The following is a 22,998-nucleotide window of genomic DNA, read 5'->3' on the forward strand; positions in this document are numbered from 1 at the left end:
AAAACTTACCTCTTTCTCATCCGTGATTTCAACGTACTTCCTGTCATCAGACCCGATGTCCATGAAATCGCCGAACAGCATCAAAGCGTTTCCGACCACGTCTTTACTTCTCTTCCCAAATTCTTTACGGAGGTTCTTCTCCATTAGGCTGTTTAACCAAAAGAATACACAATGTTAGCGCAATAGATTTGGTTTCCTATACACTTCTAAAGAAACATGATTATCACCAAGAGGTCTTAGCAATGCGATTATCCCTTAGCAATAGTACTGTAGTTAGCAGTTTTACCCACCAAGGCCCATAAGCTCACCGGTGAGCGAGACACAATAGAATAACAAAAGATTTCCAAGAATCCACGATCGAAGGATTATTAGCAATATTATAACGCTTACTCGGCAAACCACTTTCTATCTTGATCGTTGACGAGCCGGTCTTGGTACACGCGTTGGTGCTCGTGGTACCACAAGCGTAATACTTCGTTCTCGTCCTGATCAACATATTCTAATAAATGATTTGATTTATCAATATGGTATATTGATAATATGACAAAACACCTATACACGTTACGTTTTTCTCATGCTACGCTACATCATGCTACATTAGTCTCTACTTATGATGATGCTGATTACAGCATCATCGTAAGTAGAACAGACATGAATCATTAGATCCATGTCTGATTTTAGCCACCGCGTCAATCTGTGCGTCGAAATTATATGATTTTAAGTCTTATAAAAGCTGACGTCATAAAGAGTTTTTTTGGCTATAATAATATCATCAGGTTTACTGGCTTAAAATGTGTTACCTTGATGAGTTTCGGGTCCATCATGAGCATGCCCTGGAAGACTTTACTCAGGTCTCGCAGGTTGAAGGTGTAGTGCGACTTGGTGGGCGTGGGCAGCAACTCCTCCACTAGCGCATGGAAGATGCCGATGGAAGCCTTCAGGAGTGGTTCCTCGCGGACCTTGACATCGGTGATGTTGCGCGTCCACGATTTGAGGATCACGCTGAATATTGCGTACTGAAAATACACGCCAAACAAACAATAGAATAGCTTGCCGTGACCTCGCTCAGCGCAGCGATTCTATTGGATCTTAAAAACACATCTCTGGTGGAAACGCAGCCTTAATAGAATAAAAGTTAGCTCTGCGTTGGCTGTAGATTATTACAAAAGGTCTTTAGCAAATCAAATCAAATTTTATTTAAAATAGGTATCTTCGTACACTTTTTAAGCGTCGAGTCTACAATGATGCCTCCAAAACTTGCCACATCGGCCTTAATTTTGAATCATGCTCAAAGGTAATAATTTTGCTGGTGGTTCCATCCGTGTACCTTGCTCTTATACTCCATCTCTGTGAAGGAGATGTAGTGGAAGTGCCTCATGAGTCGCATGGTGACGGGGTTGCGGCCGCCGCCGGCCGGGCCCATCGCCGCCACGACGCTCATGTCCACCAGCGTCTTGAACTCACCGATGTTCACGCGGTCGTACCATCCTACAGGATCATGGGTAATGGTCATCAAGGTTGATTAGCGAAGCTGCTGAGGACTTGAACGTAAGTAAATGTTTCTTGCAGCGATTGCGGCATATGAGAAGAATCCTAAAAGGGAAATCTGTCGGAGATTTCGTTTTTAGGATTCCAGCGAGGCGGAATGCTATGTCAGGCCGAAGCCAACTGCCTTAGTTGGCAGCCAGAGGTGTGTAATTATAAAATTATGAACTCTGGAAACTTCCATATTGCAATTGAGGAATTTGGCTCTCTTTATTGTCAGGGTAAGAGCAGGCTAAATCTAAAACTATGTATTGAGGGCCTGACTAAAAGTAAATGGATGCCTCAATGAAAATGAACTGATGGCTGATTGAAGACGAAGGGATGGGAAGTTGTAGAGGTCGTAACCTGAGAAGTCCATGAACTGTCGCAGCAGCTCGATGGGTGGCTGCGCGCCGTACTGGTCTAGTGCCGGCATGTTGAGGTCATCCACAAACAGCACCAGCCGCTTGGTGGGCGGAGGGCCCCACACGCCGCGCCGCCGCCGCTCCAACTTGCCCTCGATCACGTCCTGGTAAGTGGAAATACATAAGATTTTATCACGCTCGTGTAATTGGCTTTTTAACGTTTCAAAACGAAGATATCAATAAAAAATTGCCAAAGGTGGAACGTCAAGGTATGGAATGGATAGGAATAAATGTAGCACTTTACTATAAAATATCATAAAAAATTGTACCATGGAAGACCACTTCATCATTCAGTCAGATTTTCACCCTTATGCCTCGTTCTATTTTACTATTTATCTCTTACTACCTGCGCTACATTCAAAACGCTGTTCTTTATCCGGTCGTATAAGTTTTTGGTATTCTCCCAATTTTACTTACATTACAGCTTCCTATAAAGGGCTCCCACACAAAACTGCGAATTCGCATTGCATCGCAAATATCTGCGACAAAATTCATACTAAAAATGACATTACGATCCGAATGCGCAGGAATTCGCAGTAATGTGTGGGAGCCCTAAGTATTAGCTATGACCCTTTCAAACTTAATGTTACCTGGGTCTGGTTGGCGGAAGTCCTGGCGGAGAAGACGAGGTACTCGGCGACGTACTTCCTGTGCAGACCGCGCGCGAGCTTGGCGGTCACGGTGACGGTCTTGCCCGTGCCTGTCGGCCCCACGCACACCACGTGGTTGTGGTTCGCAATCTTGCAGCCCAGCAGCGCGGCGCTGCGCACGCTGTCCATCGTCGGCACCTCTATGTCTGTACCGGATAGTTTTCAAGAGGTTAATTTGATGCAACTCGTTTATTTGATGCAACACAAAAGCCAAACCTATCAAATTTCTTAAGCAAACAAGTGACACAGTACGCAAGACAGGAATAAAAAATAAGTGTTATGAAATTGTTTAAGGCTGTATTAATATGATTCGGATAATAGGACTAGGCCTTTAAGTCTCATATGGAGCCTTCCTCCATATTACGTCACAGCAGACGGGGGAAGGAGTTCAGAAAGAGTCGTAACAGATAAGACATGTTAAATGAATATGAAGGAATATCTGTAACATAATATAGACGACTCCTACAATTCCCTCCCAAAAGACTCCCCCATTAACGGCTGTTACCATACCAGCGTACTGGCAGTCGTTGTCGACCTCGTACTCGTCGAGTTTGGCCATCCAGTTGTACCAGTGCGGCGCGCCTGGCTCGCCGTCATCCGTCGCGTCCGTGAACCCGCCGTCGTGGAGACTACGGAATAAGGGCTCGTTCAAGTGTCACAGATTAGGGCACTTCCATACGATTTTTTTTACTCTCGTTTGTATCGATACAAACGCAAGTTGAGCGCCCAGCAAACGGAAGGAAGCCGACACGTTTTAAACTTTATATCTGCTAAAACGCGATGAAGACGAGCGCATCAGAAACGCGCGTCATCAATGCGCAAAAAATACGTCGTGTGGAAAGGCCCTTAAATTAAGCTCAACATATAAGTAGGTATTAATAATTATGAAAGCAATCAAAATTCCTGCTTCAATCAATTTCTTTTAGCTTGTGACACTGATTAGCTTGATCAGCAATTTCGGTATAATGAGCTTAGCAAGTGGCGAAGTACCTACGAGCTTATCAACTATTTTTTGTCATAATAACATGACGAATAGGAATGTGTTGGTAGGGATGATCATTGTAGAGTCCTGGGGACACTGACTCACTAATACCATCCATAGATATTATATTATATATTAATACACCCAGTATCACTGCGGAGCTTTAACTTTATTAACATCATACAAGAATACCTTACTATTTATATGGAACCAAGAGATATACAAGTAATAAGGCGAATAGGTAAACGAGGAGATAGTCCCCGCCCAATTAAGGTAACATTTTCAACGCTTGCACAAAAAAGAAACATCCTAAAGAAGAAAGGAAACTTTAAAAACACTAAATACTATTGTAAAGAGGACCTTTCACACCAAGTGTTAGAAAAAAGAAAGGAACTACAAGAACAAGCAAAGATTGAACGCGAAAACGGAAATAAAGTAAAAATAGTATATGATAAATTGGTATTACTAAAAACAAACAAGAAAAGATCGCTCCCATCCTCGCCTTCAGACAATACACATTCGCAAGGTAGTAGTAAACTTCCTCACTCAAGCCATAATACAGTGAATAGAAAACCAAAGCAGCGCATGAAGATGAATAAAATGAATAGCATAAATGATTTTGTTATTAAGAAGCACACACTATCTCTACAAGATAAGATGCCGTCAATTATTGATTCTGCGTAGGTAAGCTGCTTAAGCCAGATGACAACAACAGAATAACAACTAGCTCCGGCCACTCGCAATCTCCCAGTACGGCTTGTCACCGCGGGAGATTAAGACAATCACCCCCCACCAGCTTCTTCCACTAGAAGAAAAGAAGTTATCTACATATTACATATATATACGTGCCAGAGGATATAAGAGAGAAGCATGTTATATTATATAAAACTAAGAAATGGAGTAACAAGGCAATAAGAGAAAAAACAAAAAGATATTATAATAACAGAAAGAATAAGGCTCTTCAATGGAACTGGGCCTGGAGAAATAGAGAAGGACAGAAAACATGATGGAGAGATATATTTACACAAAAAGTTGGAGAGAACGTCTAGACGAGAGTAGCTAGAGATAGACAGAGGTGGAAGATATTGGGGGAGGCCTACGCCAAAGAGGCGACTATTACCTAAATAAAATTGATTATTTATTAGTAGATTAAAACAAAATATAGAAAATTGAATGCTTGATTGATATTGTATATGAAAATTGAATGATATATTATTAAATAACAGGCTATATTAATTAATAATATGTATATTATTTGCATGCAGAATAATAAACATAATATTTGTGTTGTTTTGCTGTGTGTTGCATTGATTACTGATTATAATTAATAAAATAATGTAATATGAGATGGAATGTACAGTAATATAAATATAATTACAATAACTGTAATCATTTTATTAAATAACAGCAGAAATTGAATTACTTAATGTAATAAAAATCAAATAATATATAATATATTCACTTATGTTAAGAAATGATGCTTTGATTTAATTTATAATGAATTTTTTTTGATGAAATCAATTAAGTTATTATTATAATGTAATATTGAAACGAATAATGTTGATGAATTGTAAAATGTAATAAACAAATGATAAGGGTACTTAATTATTTAGAGAAATATGATGTTTTAATTAAATTTAAATGAAAATATGTGTAATGTAATCAAATAATTATGGTAATGTAATATAAACAGATTAAGTATCAGTATATATTATATACATATTGTAAACCGAATATTATTATTGATAACAATTTTATGCATGTAATCTTATAAATAAGTATGGGTAATAGAATAAAGGCTATTTTTATTTTATTTTATCACTGCGGAGCGCACGTCCCTCCTCGCACACTGCCACTACACAACTGTCCGACTGACAGCTTGACAGATGACTTATATAGACTGCTATCCCCACTACTGGTGTTTATGAGACAATGTTAAGTATCTACTATGCAGATACACTACAATTATGATCATAAAGCATAAGTAAACTCACTTGTAATCATACACGCTGCCGTCCCTCGGGAAACGCAGCTCGGTGCCCGCCTCCTTCATCAGACGGCGCAGGAAGTCCGAGAATATCGCGCGACTGTCGCGGTCGCAGGTCGCGCTCACCGACCACACGATAGACCACACCACCCAGCATGGCGCCAGCTTCGCTGTGATAGCACAAAGTATAGTTTCCAAACGACTACCTAGATGACCCTAGATCTGATTCTCGATTATATTGCTTATCAAAAGCGGGCTGTCATTATGTGTATCTTTGATGTTTTAGCGAAGGATAAAGCTCCGATTGGCTGATCTGTTATAGTCGCGTAACCATTGCTGCGACAGTTTTTCTGCACAAGAGTGATTTGTTACTTATTGTGTCAACGCAAGCAAAGCAGAAAATATAGCATACAATGCGTTATCCCATAATGTTAAGACAATGCAAAGATTATGTATTAGTGAAAAGTGTAGATCATAAGAATGTTTATTATAACAGTAACACCAAAATGTACCACCACTTTTGAAGCAAATAAATATGAATTAATCAGCTGCCGACACAATCAGAATCGAATCAGCTCGATCTCAACAGCTTTTGCTACTTCCGACATATATTATATACTAGCGCAAAATCGTGCTGCGGCTCAATTTGAAACTAATTCGATGTCAACGGCTTTTCCCACTCCTAACAGCTTTACTAGCGCATGATAGTGCTGCGGCTCAATTTGGAACTAATCAGACTTTTTTTTATGAATTAAGGGGGAAACGAGCAAACGGGTCACCTGATGGAAAGCAACTTCCGTCGCCCATGGACACTCGCAGCATTAGAAGAGCTGCAGGTGCGTTGCCGGCCTTTTAAGAGGGAATAGGGTAATAGGGGAGGGTAAAGATGGGAAGGGAAGGGAAGGGAAAAGAAAGGGAAAGGGGAGAGTAGGGGATTGGGCCTCCGGTAAACTCACTCACTCGGCGAAACACAGCGCAAGCGCTGTTTCACGCCGGTTTTCTGTGAGAACGTGGTATTTCTCCGGTCGAGCCGGCCCATTCGTGCCGAAGCATGGCTCTCCCACGTAAATCAAAATCGTATCAATTTCGGGGGTAAGCCTGTTGATGTGTTTTCATCTTTAAACACTCACGCATGAGCGCCAGAAACTGGGGCGCGGGCGGCGGGCGGTCGTCCTTGCCGGTGAGCGGGCGCAGGCGGTAGTCCAGCAGCTCCAGGAACTTGAGCACGAGCGCACAGTCCGCCGACGCCGCCACCTCCGTCAGCGAGGACCGCACCAGCCGCAGCGCCGGGTACAGGTAAGTATCGATTAGCGATGATAGCGGCGCGCGGATGCTCTCCGCGATCTGGGGAGATATTCAATTCATTTTATCATCGGATGACTCGATGGTCGCTGTTGTCATTTCGGTTCAAAATCATCACTAAGTGACTGTATCACTAGACAGAAATATATTAGTCTGATTTTTTAATTATTTGACTATTTTTCAACGAACTATGAATTAGAAGCGTATCGTATATTTTGGTTTCACGCTTCTAATTATTTGGGTTAAAGAAATTAGGATTTTGTAACACTTTACGTACTACTTTACGGCCGGATTTCAGTAGCACCTGTTTAAGCTGAATCATCACTCACCGCTGGCAGTTGTGTGAACCAGGCGGTGACGAGCGGCGGCAGGCCGACCACCGCGGCGTCCAGGTACACCATCCCGCACCGCGAGACCGTCGCCGGCGACGCCGCGCAAAGGTCCGCCACCTACACGAGCAATAGATGGTTTGAATTTGAAAAATATTTGCATTGATAAGTGCTAGTCCGATCTAGCGTCGCGATTGTATTAATTGTTAATCAGCAAACAGCTGATAACATTATGCTCTGGTCGCCCGAGTATTATATTTAAAAAGTAGTAAAAACATACGTGTGGCACTCGGGGACTGCCGCGATAAAGCTATTGCATAGCATTTTCCAACTTATGCAATTATAATTCGCATACATCTATTCGCACGCACACAAACACCATGCCGAAGTCTGGCAACGCCGCACCGGTCGGGGTAGGGGTTGTTAGGTTATTTTTCGTTACGGAATTTCTCGATTCGCCGCGCTCAAAGCCCGCAATAAAAGCTATGCAATACCTTAAAAATATTAAGATAAGAGAGTACCTGTGTCAAAAGACCCTCACCTCGAATATCATCCGTTGCCTGTCCGTCAGCTTCATGATCTCACCGCTGGAGAGACACAGCTTCTTGTTGTCGTCCAACACCTGCAACATAACTTACCACTTTCCAAACCACCATATTCTTAGCTATCCGTTTACATTTACACCAATAGAATAGGCTACTCGAATGCATAGCCCTATATATGTCGTAAAATGATTTGATAAATCGAATTATCGCGAAAATTCTAGGGACTTCGCGAAAACATGGATAATTAGACAATGGTGATTACATTTTTCAACCTTACTGATAAAAGGTAGTGTTTTCGCGGAAACGCGAGTCGCCTTAGTAAGATTGCGAAACGAATCGTTAGTTATTATCGAAAAAAATCATTGATTGGTCGGTTTAGGCGCCCCACAACAACATCTTCTCTGATTGTTTGAAGACTTGACGTTTTAAATGTCAATTCATTGTCACGCGTTGTTTTGTTTGTAGACCTGGATCCCAGAAGGATAAGACATAACTTACTCTCTGATGGATGAAACCATAGGTTATTAGTAGTGCCTCGTGTACTTAGAATACCTGCGAATTTGTGTAGCTCTAAGTGTGACACCTGGTCAGGTACCAGGAACCAAAGTGGACTAAAAATGAGTCTTACTTTACTTATTTTCAAATGGCTAATATTTATATATAATTTGTAGATTATTGTTCTGAACTAGTATCATGTAGTGTAAGACACTTTTCAATGACCAAAACTATTGTCAGACGTTTTAAAAATAAGTTTGTTGCTATTTTTTTTCAAAGGCATTATTTTTATTTTATAAATTAATATAACACCTTAGAAAACAATACGATATTGCAAGAATTTATTTTCTACTAGCTGTTGCCCGCGACTTTGTCCGTGTCAGCATACTGCATAGTATAATAACAAAGATGGACAATTTTCCCCTGTTTCCTTACCCAAAGGGTAAAAACCGGATCCGATAACAAAAATATTTCAGCCTGTCTGTCTGTCCATATCCAGACTGTACCTCCCCTTTCTAACATGTAGTGAATATTATTAAAGTATGGATACAATTGAGTATTTTTTGGTCATATACCTAGTACCTAGTAGCTTAGTAAGTACAAAATATTAAATACACTAAACTGTGCAGTGTACACACTGTCTAACATAAGTCGCGGACACGACTTTGAGCGTTCGGACTTCCGAACAGAATCTGACTGGATGTTTTTGCATCCGTGAACGTCCGGCTGACGGATGCGGCTTAACAATGTTGTTAATGATTGGTTGTATTATATAAAATGTATTTATAGTTTTTAAATTACGCGACAAAAACCATTTTGTCACTTACGCCCTTTCCATTTTTTTGCTGTTCCATTGCTTGTTTACTATGAGAGACCGGCCCAGCCGCAATACAAAACAAGCAATGTAAAACGTATCCAACACGGTTTTTTACTTTAACGCGGTGTTACCTTAGCTCAGAGTTTTTCAAACTTTCGGATCCACGAACCCCTGTTGCAATTTCCAGGTAACAACGAACCCCTTACTAACTAATGAGAACACATAAAGTGCCAAAAGAGTGCCGCGCGTGCCTGCTAGTTATCAAGCCAACATTACGTGAATCTTGTCGCGAACCCCCTGCCGTCGAATGGCAAACCCCTAGGGGTTCGCGAACCCCACTTTGAGAAATCTTGCCTTAGCTGATGACGACAAGGATGATGACTGAAACAGGCAGTGTCGTGATTGGGTCGTGATTGGATGAACGATGAAAATTAAAATGATTTTGTTGATGATTACGATGAATAAATAACAGACAAATACTTGCAGTTAATTATTATAATCATAGTAAAATATATTCTTTTATCTGATATCTTTTCTACAAAAAATAAAATAAAATGCCTTATAAAACGAAATAGCTCCAAATAGCTTAACTTTTATATAAATTTACTTCAATATTTATTAATTACGAGATAACACCCGCAACTTCATTTCGCAAAATTTCGGGATAAAAGTATCATATTACCTAAAAAGCTACGAATAATAAAAACTAAGGAATCGTAACTCCCATACTATTACCGTTTTAAATTTGGTTCCTTTTGATCTGTCATGTAACGTCAGCCTAGTACCGCTCAAGGTCACCTAAATATTGCAAATGTATTGAAATGTGTACCTAAGGTACACTTTTTTGACAAGTATTGTGGAGCATGTTTTTTGACGGAGTTACTTTTCCTTAGTTTTTATTATTCGTAGCTAAAAAGTAAAGTATTTCCGTACCAAATTTCAGCAAAATTGGTTAAGCGGTTTGTGCGTGAAGAGGTTACAAACAGACAGACAGACATTTTTACACATTATGAGTGAGCGAGTGAGAGTGAGTATAGCTCCATGTAGAGCATCACAAATTCGAAGGTATTCTAAGTACATAAGGAACTACTGAGAACCTAAGGTTTCATCCATATTGTGATAGTAAGTTGTCTTATCGCTCTGGGATCTGGGTCTAACAGGTAGGCACTTGACTAGGTATATGACCAAAAAATACTCAATTGTATCCATACTTTAATAATATTCACTACACGTTAGAAAGGGGAGTTACAGTCTGGATATGGACAGACAGACAGACAGACGGACAGGCTGAAATATCTTTGTTATCGGGTCCCGTTTTTACCCATTGGGTGAGGAAACAGGGGAAAATTGTCCATCTTTGTTATTATACTATGCAGTATGCTGACACGGACAAAGTCGCGGGCAACAGCTAGTAGAAAATAAATTCTTGCAATATCGTATTGTTTTCTAAGGTGTTATATTAATTTATAAAATAAAAATAATGCCTTTGAAAAAAAAATAGCAACAAAGTTATTTTTAAAACGTCTGGCAATAGTTTTGGTCATTGAAAAGTGTCTTACACTACATGATACTAGTTCAGAACAATAATCTACAAATTACATATAAATATTAGCCATTTGAAAAAAAGTAAAGTAAGACTCATTTTTAGTCCACTTTGGTTCCTGGTACCTGACCAGGTGTCACACTTAGAGCTACACAAATTCGCAGGTATTCTAAGTACACGAGGCACTACTAATAACCTATGGTTTCATCCATCAGAGAGTAAGTTGTCTTATCCTTCTGGGATCCAGGTCTATTGTGGTTGTTTTTGTAAGCGAGCTAGCAGTTTTTGATATTTAATGTGTTTAAAATTGCAGTTGGACTTGAAAAATAGTGCGAAAAGTTTAATCTAAAAGGGTATCTGTAAATACAAAATGTCTGATACAAGTGAAATTAGTGCTGAAAGTTCAGAAAGAAATTAAATCTGAGGTTATGGTTAAGATGAGAAAAAGGTTAAATAAAAAGTAAAGTTCCTATGAAGAAGCATTGTCATCAGATACCCTTTATAATTCTATGGTGTAATACCAGGAAGATACATAGGATAAGATAGTAACCAATCAGAATAAGAGTTCGCCAGTAAGCAAAAATCAAGCCAATCAGCATTAAGAATGTGCAATGTTACTAAGGCAACTCGCGTTTTCCCAAAACGCCTAACTTTTTTTAGAATAATTGAAAAATATAAACAGCATTATCTAATTATCCGTGTTTTCGCGAAATCCCTAGAATTTTCGCGATAATTTGATTTATCAAATAATCCTACGACATATACGCAAATATAAATCACCGTGTTCATGTTCTCAATCCAGACAGCGTCGACCGGACCGTCGAAGATATACCAGCGTTTGTCGTCGTCCTCCGCCGCGACGCCAGCACGCACCAGCGACGACAGGATACCGTCCGTCCTGTGAATTCCGCTTACTTAGTGATGTCAGAATATGGTATGCCGTAAAAAATCTTCCCTTATAATACAAGAATCAGGGTGTTTACATAGCTCGATTCCCAGCTTAGATAATTTAGACAGTAAAATTAGAGATGAATTTTATGGAATTCGACATAAGGCATCACTATAAGCGAGGCGTTATGTCAAATACCATACATTTTGATTTTTAACTTCGCTGTTCAAAACTATGGAAACGAACTGTCACCAGCAGTATTTCCGGACCAATACAAAGTGCAAACCTTCAAAAAGAGTACGTATTCCCTCTTAAAAGCAACCTGCACTCTTCTAATGTTGCGACTTGCGAGTGTCCATGGGCGACGGTAGTTGCTTTCCATCAGTGACGCGTTTGCTCGTTTGCCCCCTTATTTTATTTAAAAAAATGAAACGCAATTTCCTGAAGGCTCTTCTTTCACATACTATCTATATCTCACCACTCGTGCGTCTGAAGGTCGAACTCGCCGTACAGCTGGCCCATGGTGATGGCCTTGGGGTTGACGACGTGATTACGCACCGCGGCGTGCACGCCATCGGCGTCCGCCGCGCCGCGCAGTGACGTCAGAGCGTCACGGAGCACCTCGTAACACTGCAAGGGTCAGTTTGTATTGTAAAGTGACGAGGCGACGATTATTGCATTATTACTTAAAAACTAGACTTTATTTTGTACATACGAAGATACATATCGAATTGACAGACCTATCGACCGTCCGCCCGGTGTTATAGTCTACTCCAATTTAAAAGACTGGTTTAAAAATGGGTCGCTTGTTGTGTTTAATGTAAATCGGAATTCGGAGGCTACCTTTAGGGGCGAGAAGTTAATGAATATTTTGCTTTATTTTCAAAATATGATAATGCATCTGACCGTGGTCTTGCCGGCGCCGGCGGGGCCGACGATCATGAGCCCGTGTCGCACCACTGTGGTCTCGTACAGTTGGATCGTCTTCGAAATAAACGCTAAAACATCAAATGTCTATTCAAAAAGAATTACTAAACATACTTATTTGACACTTACACCTAGTACCAAAAAGTATAGATTCCAAAAAAATATTTTGAAAAGGCGGCCTCAGCTGTCTTCTTCCACGTCTGGCCTTTATGCCAACGACATATGCGACCCTTCTACAGGATCTCTAGAGGGAACGGAGCCATGTGGCCTCACATCTCATAAATTCTGAATTGCATTGTGTTTACAAATCCAAGTTACCCGGCAAGTGTTCGTATCCGCGCCGGCTGAGCTGATCTCTGAGGGCGTGCTCCATGGCGCCGTACTCCGCCACCGGGATCGGCACGCGCGGGAACAGGTCCGAGATTATACCTGCACGTAGCGATATTGAAACAAACCCACCTTTGGTGACAAAACACAACAAAGTATAGTATTGTGCATATCAATATCAACTGTTTTGGTTTTTTAAGAAACAAATTAGCGAGTATAAATTTATTTTTAAGCCGTGGCCAGTCCTATATTATGGAACAGACAATCTGAATACTAAACATAAAACATACAAAATTATAATCCTTTTTGTTGTCGGTTTGTCATTACGAAGACAGCGCCTAAGAACACTATTTTGTGACGGTGGTTAAGGAAATGCCACCATGTTTACAAATGTTTATAATTGGCTATCCTGTCACTAATAAAATAAATAAGGTAAAAAAAGAAAGATAATAATATGCCTTCAGACTAAGGGCCTGTTTCACCACTTTCTTATAAAGTGGCGAATATGCTATTCACAACTTTTTTGACAGATTTTCCATACTTGATCTCTCAAGTTAATTGATGGATAGCCTATTCGTCACTTATCAGGAAGTGGTGAAACAGGCTCTAAGCGATAAGTCACCATTGAACAGAACGAGATCATCAGCCAGGAACTTGGGCACGTTGACGTCCCTCAGCGCACGCAGCACGATCTGCCGCTCGTCGGCGTCGGGCGCGCGCCGCATGAGGTTGCCCGCCACTAGGATCACCGTCTTCACCGCGCGCATGCCGAAGTCGTAGTGGTCCTGAACATAGGCGTTATTTTCAACGGAATCACAGAGAAGGTTACATTTTTGACTGTGTATGCGTAAAGTCCGGTAGCAGAGCATTAAATATATAATATATATTGCTCTCGCGATTTACACACACATATTTTACTTTTGTGTGTGAGCGAGTACTCAATTAGTAGCGCACGGATTTCTATGTGTTCTGCGACCGGAGCTTTTCAGTGGTAATTCCAAATAAATTATTTACAAATAATATTAACATAAGAATATCTATCTTCAACAAGTTTGTAGAGTCCTCTAGTTTTTCTAGGCTGGCATAATCTGCCGTGGCGTTGGACGTGGCATTGGTTTATATAGAAACCACCCACTGCTTGTAATGTTACCTGCGTGGAGAGCTGTTCAGAGCTGAGCTTGAATGTGGTGGTGATCTTGCCGGCGAGCCCGCGCGCCTCGTAGAAGCCGTACGAGAAGAGCGAGATCTCGGCGATGAGCGCGTAGTCCGGCACCATCATCGCGATCGGCCGGAACAGCGCCTTCAGGTTGTCCGGCAGCTCCGTGCGACCTGCGCCCGAGAATGTGGACAGCCTCTAAATCGAACGGTCCACTCACCGTTTGACTTAGAGCCTATCCACACGGCGCGTTGCGTCAGCGTTGCGACGACGCAGTGCTGCCGTTTGACGCATAGCCGGCCACGCGAGGGCTCCGCCATCGCAGCGTTATTACGAAGCAGCCTAAACGTCAACACCCCCTCCCGCTTAGTCTTGCTGGCTGCTGTCCGTCATGTGTGCGTTGCGACAACGCAGCGCGCCGTGTGTACACCGCCGTGTTATTTGTATGTAAAACAACGCAACGGCAGCGCTGCGTCGACGCAACGCTAACGCAACGCGCCTCTCCACAGGCTGGCTCTTAGGGTAAATTCAGACCGCAACGCGATGCGTAGTTGCACTTCTAAATTTGTATTGAATTGACAGACTTGCATGACGTCTGTCAAATCCACTTCATATAAATTACTACAGGCTAGATTCTAGAAATGTAGATATGACTTAGCACCTTCTTCCATAAGGTTTCTTTATAATGAGGTGCCTAGTTATTATATTCCGGATGATGTAGTTATTAAAAACAAATGAAAACGATATTTTATTCTGTTTCAAAAGCATACCTCGATAGTAAACAATCCCCGCGTTCCACTTGACATTAAAAACGATCAAAACTCGATCGTTTTGAGCGTTTTGATCGTTTTTAACGGCAAATGGGACGCGGGGAATATTATTTTTTTTTTCATTGGTAAACTAAACATTTAAAAGAATAGCGGCCGAGGACATGTACTGGAGTGGACGAAGTAAATCTTACATAATAATCAAATTTCACCTACTAGTACAAAAATTCACCTGTTTGAAAAATAGCTCGCGTTTAAAATATTTTCATCAAAGGTTTTGCGGGCGTCCAATTATAAAAATATGTCAGAAACGTAAAGATTTATCCAACAATTTTTTCTCTGTCGCTTCGCTGGCTTTTAGGAATTTAGATAATTTAAGTAACTTTTTAAATGTTTTGTTTATTGCTAGTCCACAAAAATGTTTGAATGCGAAAACCCCTAAACTGATTATTTGGATAAACAGTAGGTATGCACTATTTCAGATACATTGAGTAATGGGAAAAACCAATGTTGGATAATTTTTATCACGTATAAACTAAAAATATAACAAATCTCTATCCAAACTAAGTTGCTGGCAACATCTTGTTTTATAATATATAAATACACTTTGTATGTGTTTGTTTATAATTATTCAGAGTTCCTTAGATTTCGAGAGCTAGATGATAAACAAGAGGCTCACTGTAGACAAACATGAGCATAATGCTAGGAACGTTCTAGAGATCAGCCGAGCCCGTCAGATAACTCAGGTCACGGGTCAGTTGTTACGCTTATTTTCATTTTACTGGGGTTTACCCAACTAATATTTGTGTTATCATTAATAATATTTTTTTTGTTATTATTTAGAGATATAAAAGCACGAAATAATACGATAATCAGAACTATTAAATTTTTGTCGCTAAAAAACGATTTCTTCCAGGAAACAGTAAGGTAGCAGTAAAAATTCAAACTAAACATTAAACAACATAAGCAGTTTTGGTAAAATAATACTTTTGTGGGTTGTAAAAGTTTTGTGATTGCTGTACTTACTTATTTTGTCATTGCATTTTTAGGAAGTAAAAATATACTGCAATGGTTTTGTGGCGGTACCCACAATTCGCCTAACATTTCTGCATCGCGCTATCTAAGTTTTCTGAGCGCTGCGGTATATATACGACAGCTGAAATGTATCACGTGGGCTCCGGCCTGACCGAGCATAACACCTCGCTCGGTCGGAAGATCTTCCTTTGTGGCAGCCACGCATATCCCACATTGGTGACCCTCGACAGAACACGCCTCCTTCATCATCATCACTCTCCGCCCCTCCGCACCGCGCCAGCCAGCATCGCCTCATCGGGTACATCGTCCACTAGCCGCAATGTACCGCGGCCTGGGCGACTCCGCATCGGCATCATCGGGCTTTCTCACTAGACCAACCGGTCCTCTAAACTGGTGACCCCGACGTGATTTGAACACGCAACCTCTGCAAGAAGAAACTCTGCCCGAAGAACAGCAAGTACCTTCAAGAGGAAACTCTGCTCGGGAAAACTCTGCACGACGACACTGCACCTCGAATCGCTGCACCTGCACCCTGCATCACAATGGAAAACAGAGGCGAATCCCTGCCCGAAACCTCGGCACTCACCAGCAACCCGGCGACGTCACCGTCATCGCAGGAAATCGCCGGCATCGCACTTTCGATGCGAATTCCGCCATTCTGGAGAGACAAACCTAGGCTCTGGTTCGTCACCTTCGAAGCAGCCACCAGCAGTCTTCAGAAGAACCAAAGCCAGCTCTCCCAGATGGTCATCGCTCGTCTGGAAAAAGAAGACATCGAACAAATCGCCGACCTACTGTACAACCCGCCAGAGACAAACGAATACCAAGCCCTCAAAGACCGGCTCATCTCCGCATACGAAGAATCCGACAGTCGGCAATTCCAAACGCTGCTGTCGGACATGGAATTGGGAGACCAAAAACCGTCACAACTACTACGACGAATGCGAAACCTGGCTCGCAACAAGGTCCCCGATTCCACCCTACAACTCATGTGGGCCAACCTCCTCCCGACAAATATTCGCTCCGTCCTGGCCGTCAGTGAAACTTTCCAGTCGAAGACCACACTCGACGAACAAGCTGCGCTAGCCGACAAGATCATCGAGCAGTCACATGTAAATAATGTAAATAGCATCTCATCAACTCATCGTGTAAATAGCTCCGCATCAACTTCATCAAACGTCGAGTGCCTCCTAATCGAAGAAATCCGCAAGCTGTCACTAGAAGTCGCCGAGTTAAAAAAGTACAACAACAATAATTATAGAAGAGAAAATTACTATCAACGCTCAAGGTCAAGACATCGATCAACATCAAGATTCCGGCAACGATCGACATCGCGTCCTCGGTCTACATCACCATCGCCATTCTGTTACTACCACAACAGATTCGGCAAGGAAGCAAGAAAATGTACACAACCGTGTACATTCAACAACAAGTCGGAAAACTAGACAGAACGTTGGCAGCGGCGGAATCCGGCGTTCACAACAAACAATACCGCCTATTCGTCACGGACAAGACTACGAATCTCACTTTTTTGGTAGACACGGGTGCAAATATATCCGTTATACCGAAAAAGAAAGGCATCCATCTCCAGCCGCTACCTTTTCAACTGTACGCCGCCAACAATACCGTCATCCCGACATACGGCGAGAAGACATTAGAACTTAACACCGGACCGGTCAGCAAGCAGAGCACATCTCTCCTGTACAGCACGAAACATCGGCCCCGCACGGCAGCTATCCGACTCACTGGATCCCGTGCAGCAGCTTACAGTTCCGACTCACTGGGACTCACTGCAACAGTTCCGACTCACTGGAACTCTCTGGCATTGGCGACTCAAGCGACAAGACTTCAAGATTCGACCTCCGGTCTTCGGGGGGGAGTGATGTGGCGGTACCCACAATTCGCCTAACATTTCTGCATCGCGCTATCGAAGTTTTCTGAGCGCTGCGGTATATATACGACAGCTGAAATGTATCACGTGGGCTCCGGCCTGACCGAGCATAACACCTCGCTCGGTCGGAAGATCTTCCTTTGTGGCAGCCACGCATATCCCACATTGGTGACCCTCGACAGAACACGCCTCCTTCATCATCATCACTCTCCGCCCCTCCGCACCGCGCCAGCCAGCATCGCCTCATCGGGTACATCGTCCACTAGCCGCAATGTACCGCGGCCTGGGCGACTCCGCATCGGCATCATCGGGCTTTCTCACTAGACCAACCGGTCCTCTAAAGTTTCATAATCAATTAACCAATCAACAACGCTAGCTATTATAAGATAAACTACTTGCAAAAACTTCACAATCTAGGCATTAGCTATTTTTGAGTAGACCTCTTTGTGCGTACGCATGTACGTGTGCGTGTGCGTGTGCGTGTGCATACGAGTGTGCGTGTACGCAAGGGCGTCGCCAGCCAATGGCACAGGGGGGGGCAAGTTGACTCATTCTCTATGAATGAGAAAAGAATGTATGAATTGTTGGTAAATTCGACAGCACATAAAGCTTTTCACTTCTACTACGAGCCTTACATCTATTACTTACCAGATTTTAATATTATAGTGGTCGTTGTTTGCATTATATTTGGCAACTTTTTAGAATCTCTAGGGGGGGGGCAGCTGCCCTTCCCTGCCCCCCCTTGGCGACGCCCTTGCGTGTACGGGTGCGTACGTGTGTACGTGTATTCGTGTATGTACGTGTGCATGCGCGTGCGCAAGCGCAACTGACCGGCGTATCCGGGGTTCATGGTGATGAAGACGGCGCAAGAGGGTTTCAGCGGCAGCTCCACGCCCTCGAACATGAACTTCTCCAGCCCCGCCATCTGAGCTTTCTGGATCGTCACCACCTTCACGAAAATACCATTAGAACACCATTCAACGGAAGAAGTTTTCCTTGTTTTAATAAAATCGACCATCGCCACCGAATTTGGCAGGTTTCTTACACTTTGAACAGTTTTATTATTTCCGGGGACGAATTTTGCAGACTTTATCACCCTACGTCACCGTACGAGTTTCGTAGATCATAGATCGGTCATTAACAGATGAGTTTATTTTGTACGCAAAGACATTATTATCGACGTTAAATCGGCCCAATTTATGTAATGACTTCAAACGATTTCTACACCGACAGATAAATGTAATATTAATACTGTGAAATTCAAAATGAGGACTTTTGATACAGGGTATAATACACCCTGTATCAAAAGTCCTCATAATAAGAACTGTAATAAATATTCTTATTACAGTTCTTATTATGCTTATGATGATCGCGTAGAGTCACTGCCCAAAATTGGATTGCGACGTGAGGAGGATAAGGCTTCCAGACGAACGGCACTCGCCGACGACACGCGTCGACGCGCGACGGCTGTCGCTGGATTTATTTTCATTGATTTTTTTGACAAGCGTGCCGTCGACAAGTGCCGTTCGTCTGTAAGCGCTCTAACGCTTATATTTTGTACTTGTGACCTTATGGTTAGGTCCACAGAGAGTTGATGACAGTATGTTATGGAGACATCATCAGACAAACAGCGGGTACCTGCTGCGCCACCACGGAGAGAACTTCGATGTCGATCCGGTTGAACTCATCGAAGCACGCCCAGGCTCCTGAACTATAAACACACATTCATATTCTGTAGGGTTTCGTGCTAAAGGCAGATCTGAACTATAGTCAGGAAACACATAATATTATGAAGTAGGTACTAGATGACGCCCGCAACTCCGTTGCGCCAAAATTCGTTAATCGCGCAGGAACCGTACATTTTGCGGGATAAAAAGTATACTAAAAGCTATTTCTACACACCAGAAAAGCTATTTCTAGACATTAACCAGAGACTATACATACATACCTACATGTGTTTATTTTCTTTATGCATTAACGTCAGAAAATAATTACAGGGAATAAGATAGTTAAGACGAAAGTTTGTTGCTAACAAAATACAAGATGTTAGTGTAAACACCGTTATCCTTGAAACCATAAAATGAGCCCGTCAAAATGAACAACTTTTTCTACGAGAACAATGCTCAATAGTCAACACAAAAAAAACCGTCTTCATACCCATACAAATTGCCAATCCGGGCATCCGTATGGGTATGAAGACGGCATTTTTGTTTTGAGTTCCCAGCATTGCTCTCATAGACAAAGTTGTTCATTTTGACGGGCTCATTTGATGGTTTCAAGGATAACGGTGTTTACACTAACACACTGTATAAGTATGTGACGTGTAGTAATAATTTTAATAATAAAGCAATGACTAATAATAGATTCATAAACACACACAATGGGTGCTTCATGCAGATTGCAGTACCACTTCTTGCAGGAAGAAAACTGGGCCTGTTTCACCACTTCCTGATAAGTGCCGGATAGTCTATCCATAATTTAACTTGACAGATAAAGTATGGAAAATCTGTCAAATAAGTTGTGGATAGCCTATCCGGCACATTCTCAGGAAGTGGTGAAACAGGCCCTAAGTATTTCATTTTTGCCTCGTTATCTCGAACTCTACTATGGCTATTTAACAAAGAAAATGATTTCAAAATTGACGGTAACTTTCTTGTCACGTTTGAAAACTAAGTCGTTTGAAACTAAAGTTATTGTCTACTACTAACTACTGCGTAATTTAAATAATATAACAAGTGTAGTCTGTAGACATTTTGTAGGTATTGTTATTTATAAACAAGAAACATTAATTGTCTTAGGTATTGCGGTTCGTGCCTACCGCAATTCCAATGTAAGATAACACTCTTCTCACAAAACTGAACGATCGCCTTGTTTACATCAATACAAACATAATAGCTGACATTTCTACAACTCAGGCATAGTACGATTAATCGACCACCTAGGTCCTAGGTAATTGGAGTTTTATAGTGATCTTTGTTTTTTTTATTCATAAAACCTTTTTTTGATTACCAATATTTTTATCTTTCGTATGAAGCTAATTTTTTTTTTCTAAATAATTCATTTTTGGAAAAATCATTAATCAAATTCCTAAGTGGTACTTAATTATAATTAAACCCCATGCCCGTCTGGCGGTAGTATGTTAAGAACACTGATTCCGTTTTACAAGAGATGATATTTTGATATTACAAATCATTGGCAGTTATCAGTAAAGAGATCAAAGATCAAAGTATGCAGTTTCCTAATAAAAAAAAAGGTGAAACAAATTACAAAACGCCAGAGAGCTCCTTAACAGGCATAGGATAGGGCATAATACGACCACTTAGGTTTTGTCTTGAATTTAATATTTTTTAAGAAACAGTTCTTAGGTATTCATTCTACCTACAGGTTAAAATTAAGATCACACCATATTTAAAAATATTTTCATGCCTGTGCACATGGGGCCTGATTAAGGGTTAATAGTTTCAAATATTGAAATAGATACGAAAGAAACAAATTAGTTTTAATTTTTACTCGATTTTATTGACAGTCAAAAAAATAATTACAATAGTTAATAAATACATAGATTATTCAATATATAACCACTAATGTCTTATGTCGTAGTAGTAAATTTTTGGTGTCCATTTTTAATCACAACGATCTAAATCACGCGGAGCGCCTAGTGTTTCGGCGCTTGCTTGTAGTGGACGGGCACGAACTCGACGTCGCCCTTGAGATCGACGGCGTAGGTGGTGGCCTCGACGCCGGCGCCGGGGATCTCGTTGGTCTCCACCTGCTTATCCGCCTGGTCGCCACGGCTCAGCCCCACGTCCGCGTCCTCCGTCGCGTCGTCGCCGCCGCCCATCTCCTCACGGCTGTGCGCGGGCGCCGGCGTCGTGGCGGGGGCGGCGCGGTCCTTCAGCGGGAACTCGACGGCGAGCAGGCCATCGGCAAAAGTCCAGCTGCCGGTGGGGTCGACGCCGGCGGGCAGCGTGACGGTGTGCATGTAGTACCGCTGGCGCGCGCCCTCCTCGTGGACCGCCTGCACCATGAGCACGCCCTCGTTCGCCTTCACCTTGATGTCCTTCTCTTCGAAGCCGGCGAGCGGGATCTTCACCTTGTACTTGTCGCCGTCGACGCCGGCCTCGGGTGAGTCGACGGGGAAACGTCGGCCGAGCTCGGCGATGGCGGCGTCCAGGTCGACCATCTCCTGGTGCAGACGGTTCCAGAAGCCGGCTGCGTCGAACAGCTCGTCGGTGAAGAGGTCGTCGAGGTCGGTGAGCGCGGCCTGGCGGCCGTAGGGTAGGCGGTCGCGGCGCGGCGCGGCGCCCGCCGCCGCCACCAGCGCGAGCAGCAAGAAAAAGAACATGATATGCGTGTGTGTGTGCGTGTGCGTGCGCGTTGAGTACTGGCGGCGCCGCGCGCCCGGCCGGCTTTATAGGGCCGCCCGGGGGCAGAGGTTATCCTTATCTCTGTTCCTAGCTGTCGTGGGAATTTCGCGCTGCTCTTGTGCTCGATAATTCACTTCTACTCCGACGTAGTAAGGTTCAATTTTCATTGTTAGCGTCCTCGATAGAACAAAGAAGACGTGTCGAGGATCAGTCCAACAGCTGGGTACGCAAGTATGACTTATTCTGTGAGTGAGTGAATCTATAAATTACTTTGTATAGTCTGGCATAAAAGTGAAGAAATTAAAAAGTGGCAGCATCGTAGTGCCATCCCTTTTTCTTAGATTGATTTGTATGGGACACCCGATATCACTTTTTAATTTGTTATAGTAGCTTAGTTCTAGTAGTTCTAGTAGGGTCTAGGGTCATCACCCTTTGGGTACGTAACCCTAAAAAGTACCTACACTTATTTTGATATGAGATATACGACTTTCCGCGTAAACGAAGAAGTTACGAGCAAACATTTATTTAGTTATTGAATATTATGTTAAAAAGAAAAAACTACAGAATATATTTTTTTTGTTTTTGTTTCCAATAACTTATATTAAAACCAACATAAATCATAATTATTATATATCATCAACAGGATATATCAAGAACAGCATACTGTTCTTCACGATCCAAATATTAACTTCTTGAAGTAAAAAAATATTTAAAACAAATAAAGAGGATTGTTATTATAATATTACGTTCTAATTAAACAATATCAAAACAGCAATTTCTTGGAATGAGTCAGTTCAGCGAATCGCCTATTAGCAGACGATTCTTACCTACACCTACATTATAATAGAACAATAATATTGTGAACTTTAACTGTTATCTATTAGTCACTCTGTTTACTTGAGAAATCGTCAGTTAAATTGTTATAGACACGTCATTAGTTCAATGTGTCAAATAAATTTTAAAGTGATATTATAATATACTACTTGTTATAAGATAACATAGTATCACTACATACATTATGTAGTATAGCTCTTAGGTTT

The 22,998-nt window shown here is 41.9% G+C and overlaps 2 protein-coding genes across 2 annotated transcripts in view; both read right to left on the reverse strand.

Annotated features, from left to right (window-relative positions):
- The window catches only part of LOC121726493 (dynein axonemal heavy chain 1-like), an 84,181-nt gene that overhangs the window by 40,428 nt on the left and 20,755 nt on the right, over window positions 1-22,998 (reverse strand). The window contains exons 34-52 of the mRNA XM_042113878.1: window positions 19,230-19,302; window positions 18,423-18,540; window positions 13,893-14,071; window positions 13,365-13,527; window positions 12,734-12,844; window positions 12,395-12,486; window positions 11,967-12,118; window positions 11,380-11,497; window positions 7,741-7,821; window positions 7,200-7,319; window positions 6,699-6,912; window positions 5,576-5,738; window positions 3,110-3,228; window positions 2,540-2,745; window positions 1,891-2,053; window positions 1,328-1,488; window positions 801-1,016; window positions 391-485; window positions 10-148 (exon numbers count right to left, since the gene is read on the reverse strand). Of these exons, the coding sequence (XP_041969812.1) occupies window positions 10-148; window positions 391-485; window positions 801-1,016; window positions 1,328-1,488; window positions 1,891-2,053; window positions 2,540-2,745; window positions 3,110-3,228; window positions 5,576-5,738; window positions 6,699-6,912; window positions 7,200-7,319; window positions 7,741-7,821; window positions 11,380-11,497; window positions 11,967-12,118; window positions 12,395-12,486; window positions 12,734-12,844; window positions 13,365-13,527; window positions 13,893-14,071; window positions 18,423-18,540; window positions 19,230-19,302 (2,683 nt within the window). The remainder of the gene's footprint in view (window positions 1-9; window positions 149-390; window positions 486-800; window positions 1,017-1,327; window positions 1,489-1,890; window positions 2,054-2,539; window positions 2,746-3,109; window positions 3,229-5,575; window positions 5,739-6,698; window positions 6,913-7,199; window positions 7,320-7,740; window positions 7,822-11,379; window positions 11,498-11,966; window positions 12,119-12,394; window positions 12,487-12,733; window positions 12,845-13,364; window positions 13,528-13,892; window positions 14,072-18,422; window positions 18,541-19,229; window positions 19,303-22,998) is intronic.
- Window positions 21,095-21,988, reverse strand: LOC121726496. Its single transcript, XM_042113880.1, has one exon. It carries the CDS (start codon window positions 21,934-21,936, stop codon window positions 21,247-21,249), a length of 690 nt encoding a protein of 229 aa, XP_041969814.1. The 5' UTR covers window positions 21,937-21,988; the 3' UTR covers window positions 21,095-21,246.

Source organism: Aricia agestis, chromosome 4 (assembly GCF_905147365.1).
Source record: "Aricia agestis chromosome 4, ilAriAges1.1, whole genome shotgun sequence".
Lineage (NCBI taxonomy): Eukaryota > Metazoa > Arthropoda > Insecta > Lepidoptera > Lycaenidae > Aricia > Aricia agestis.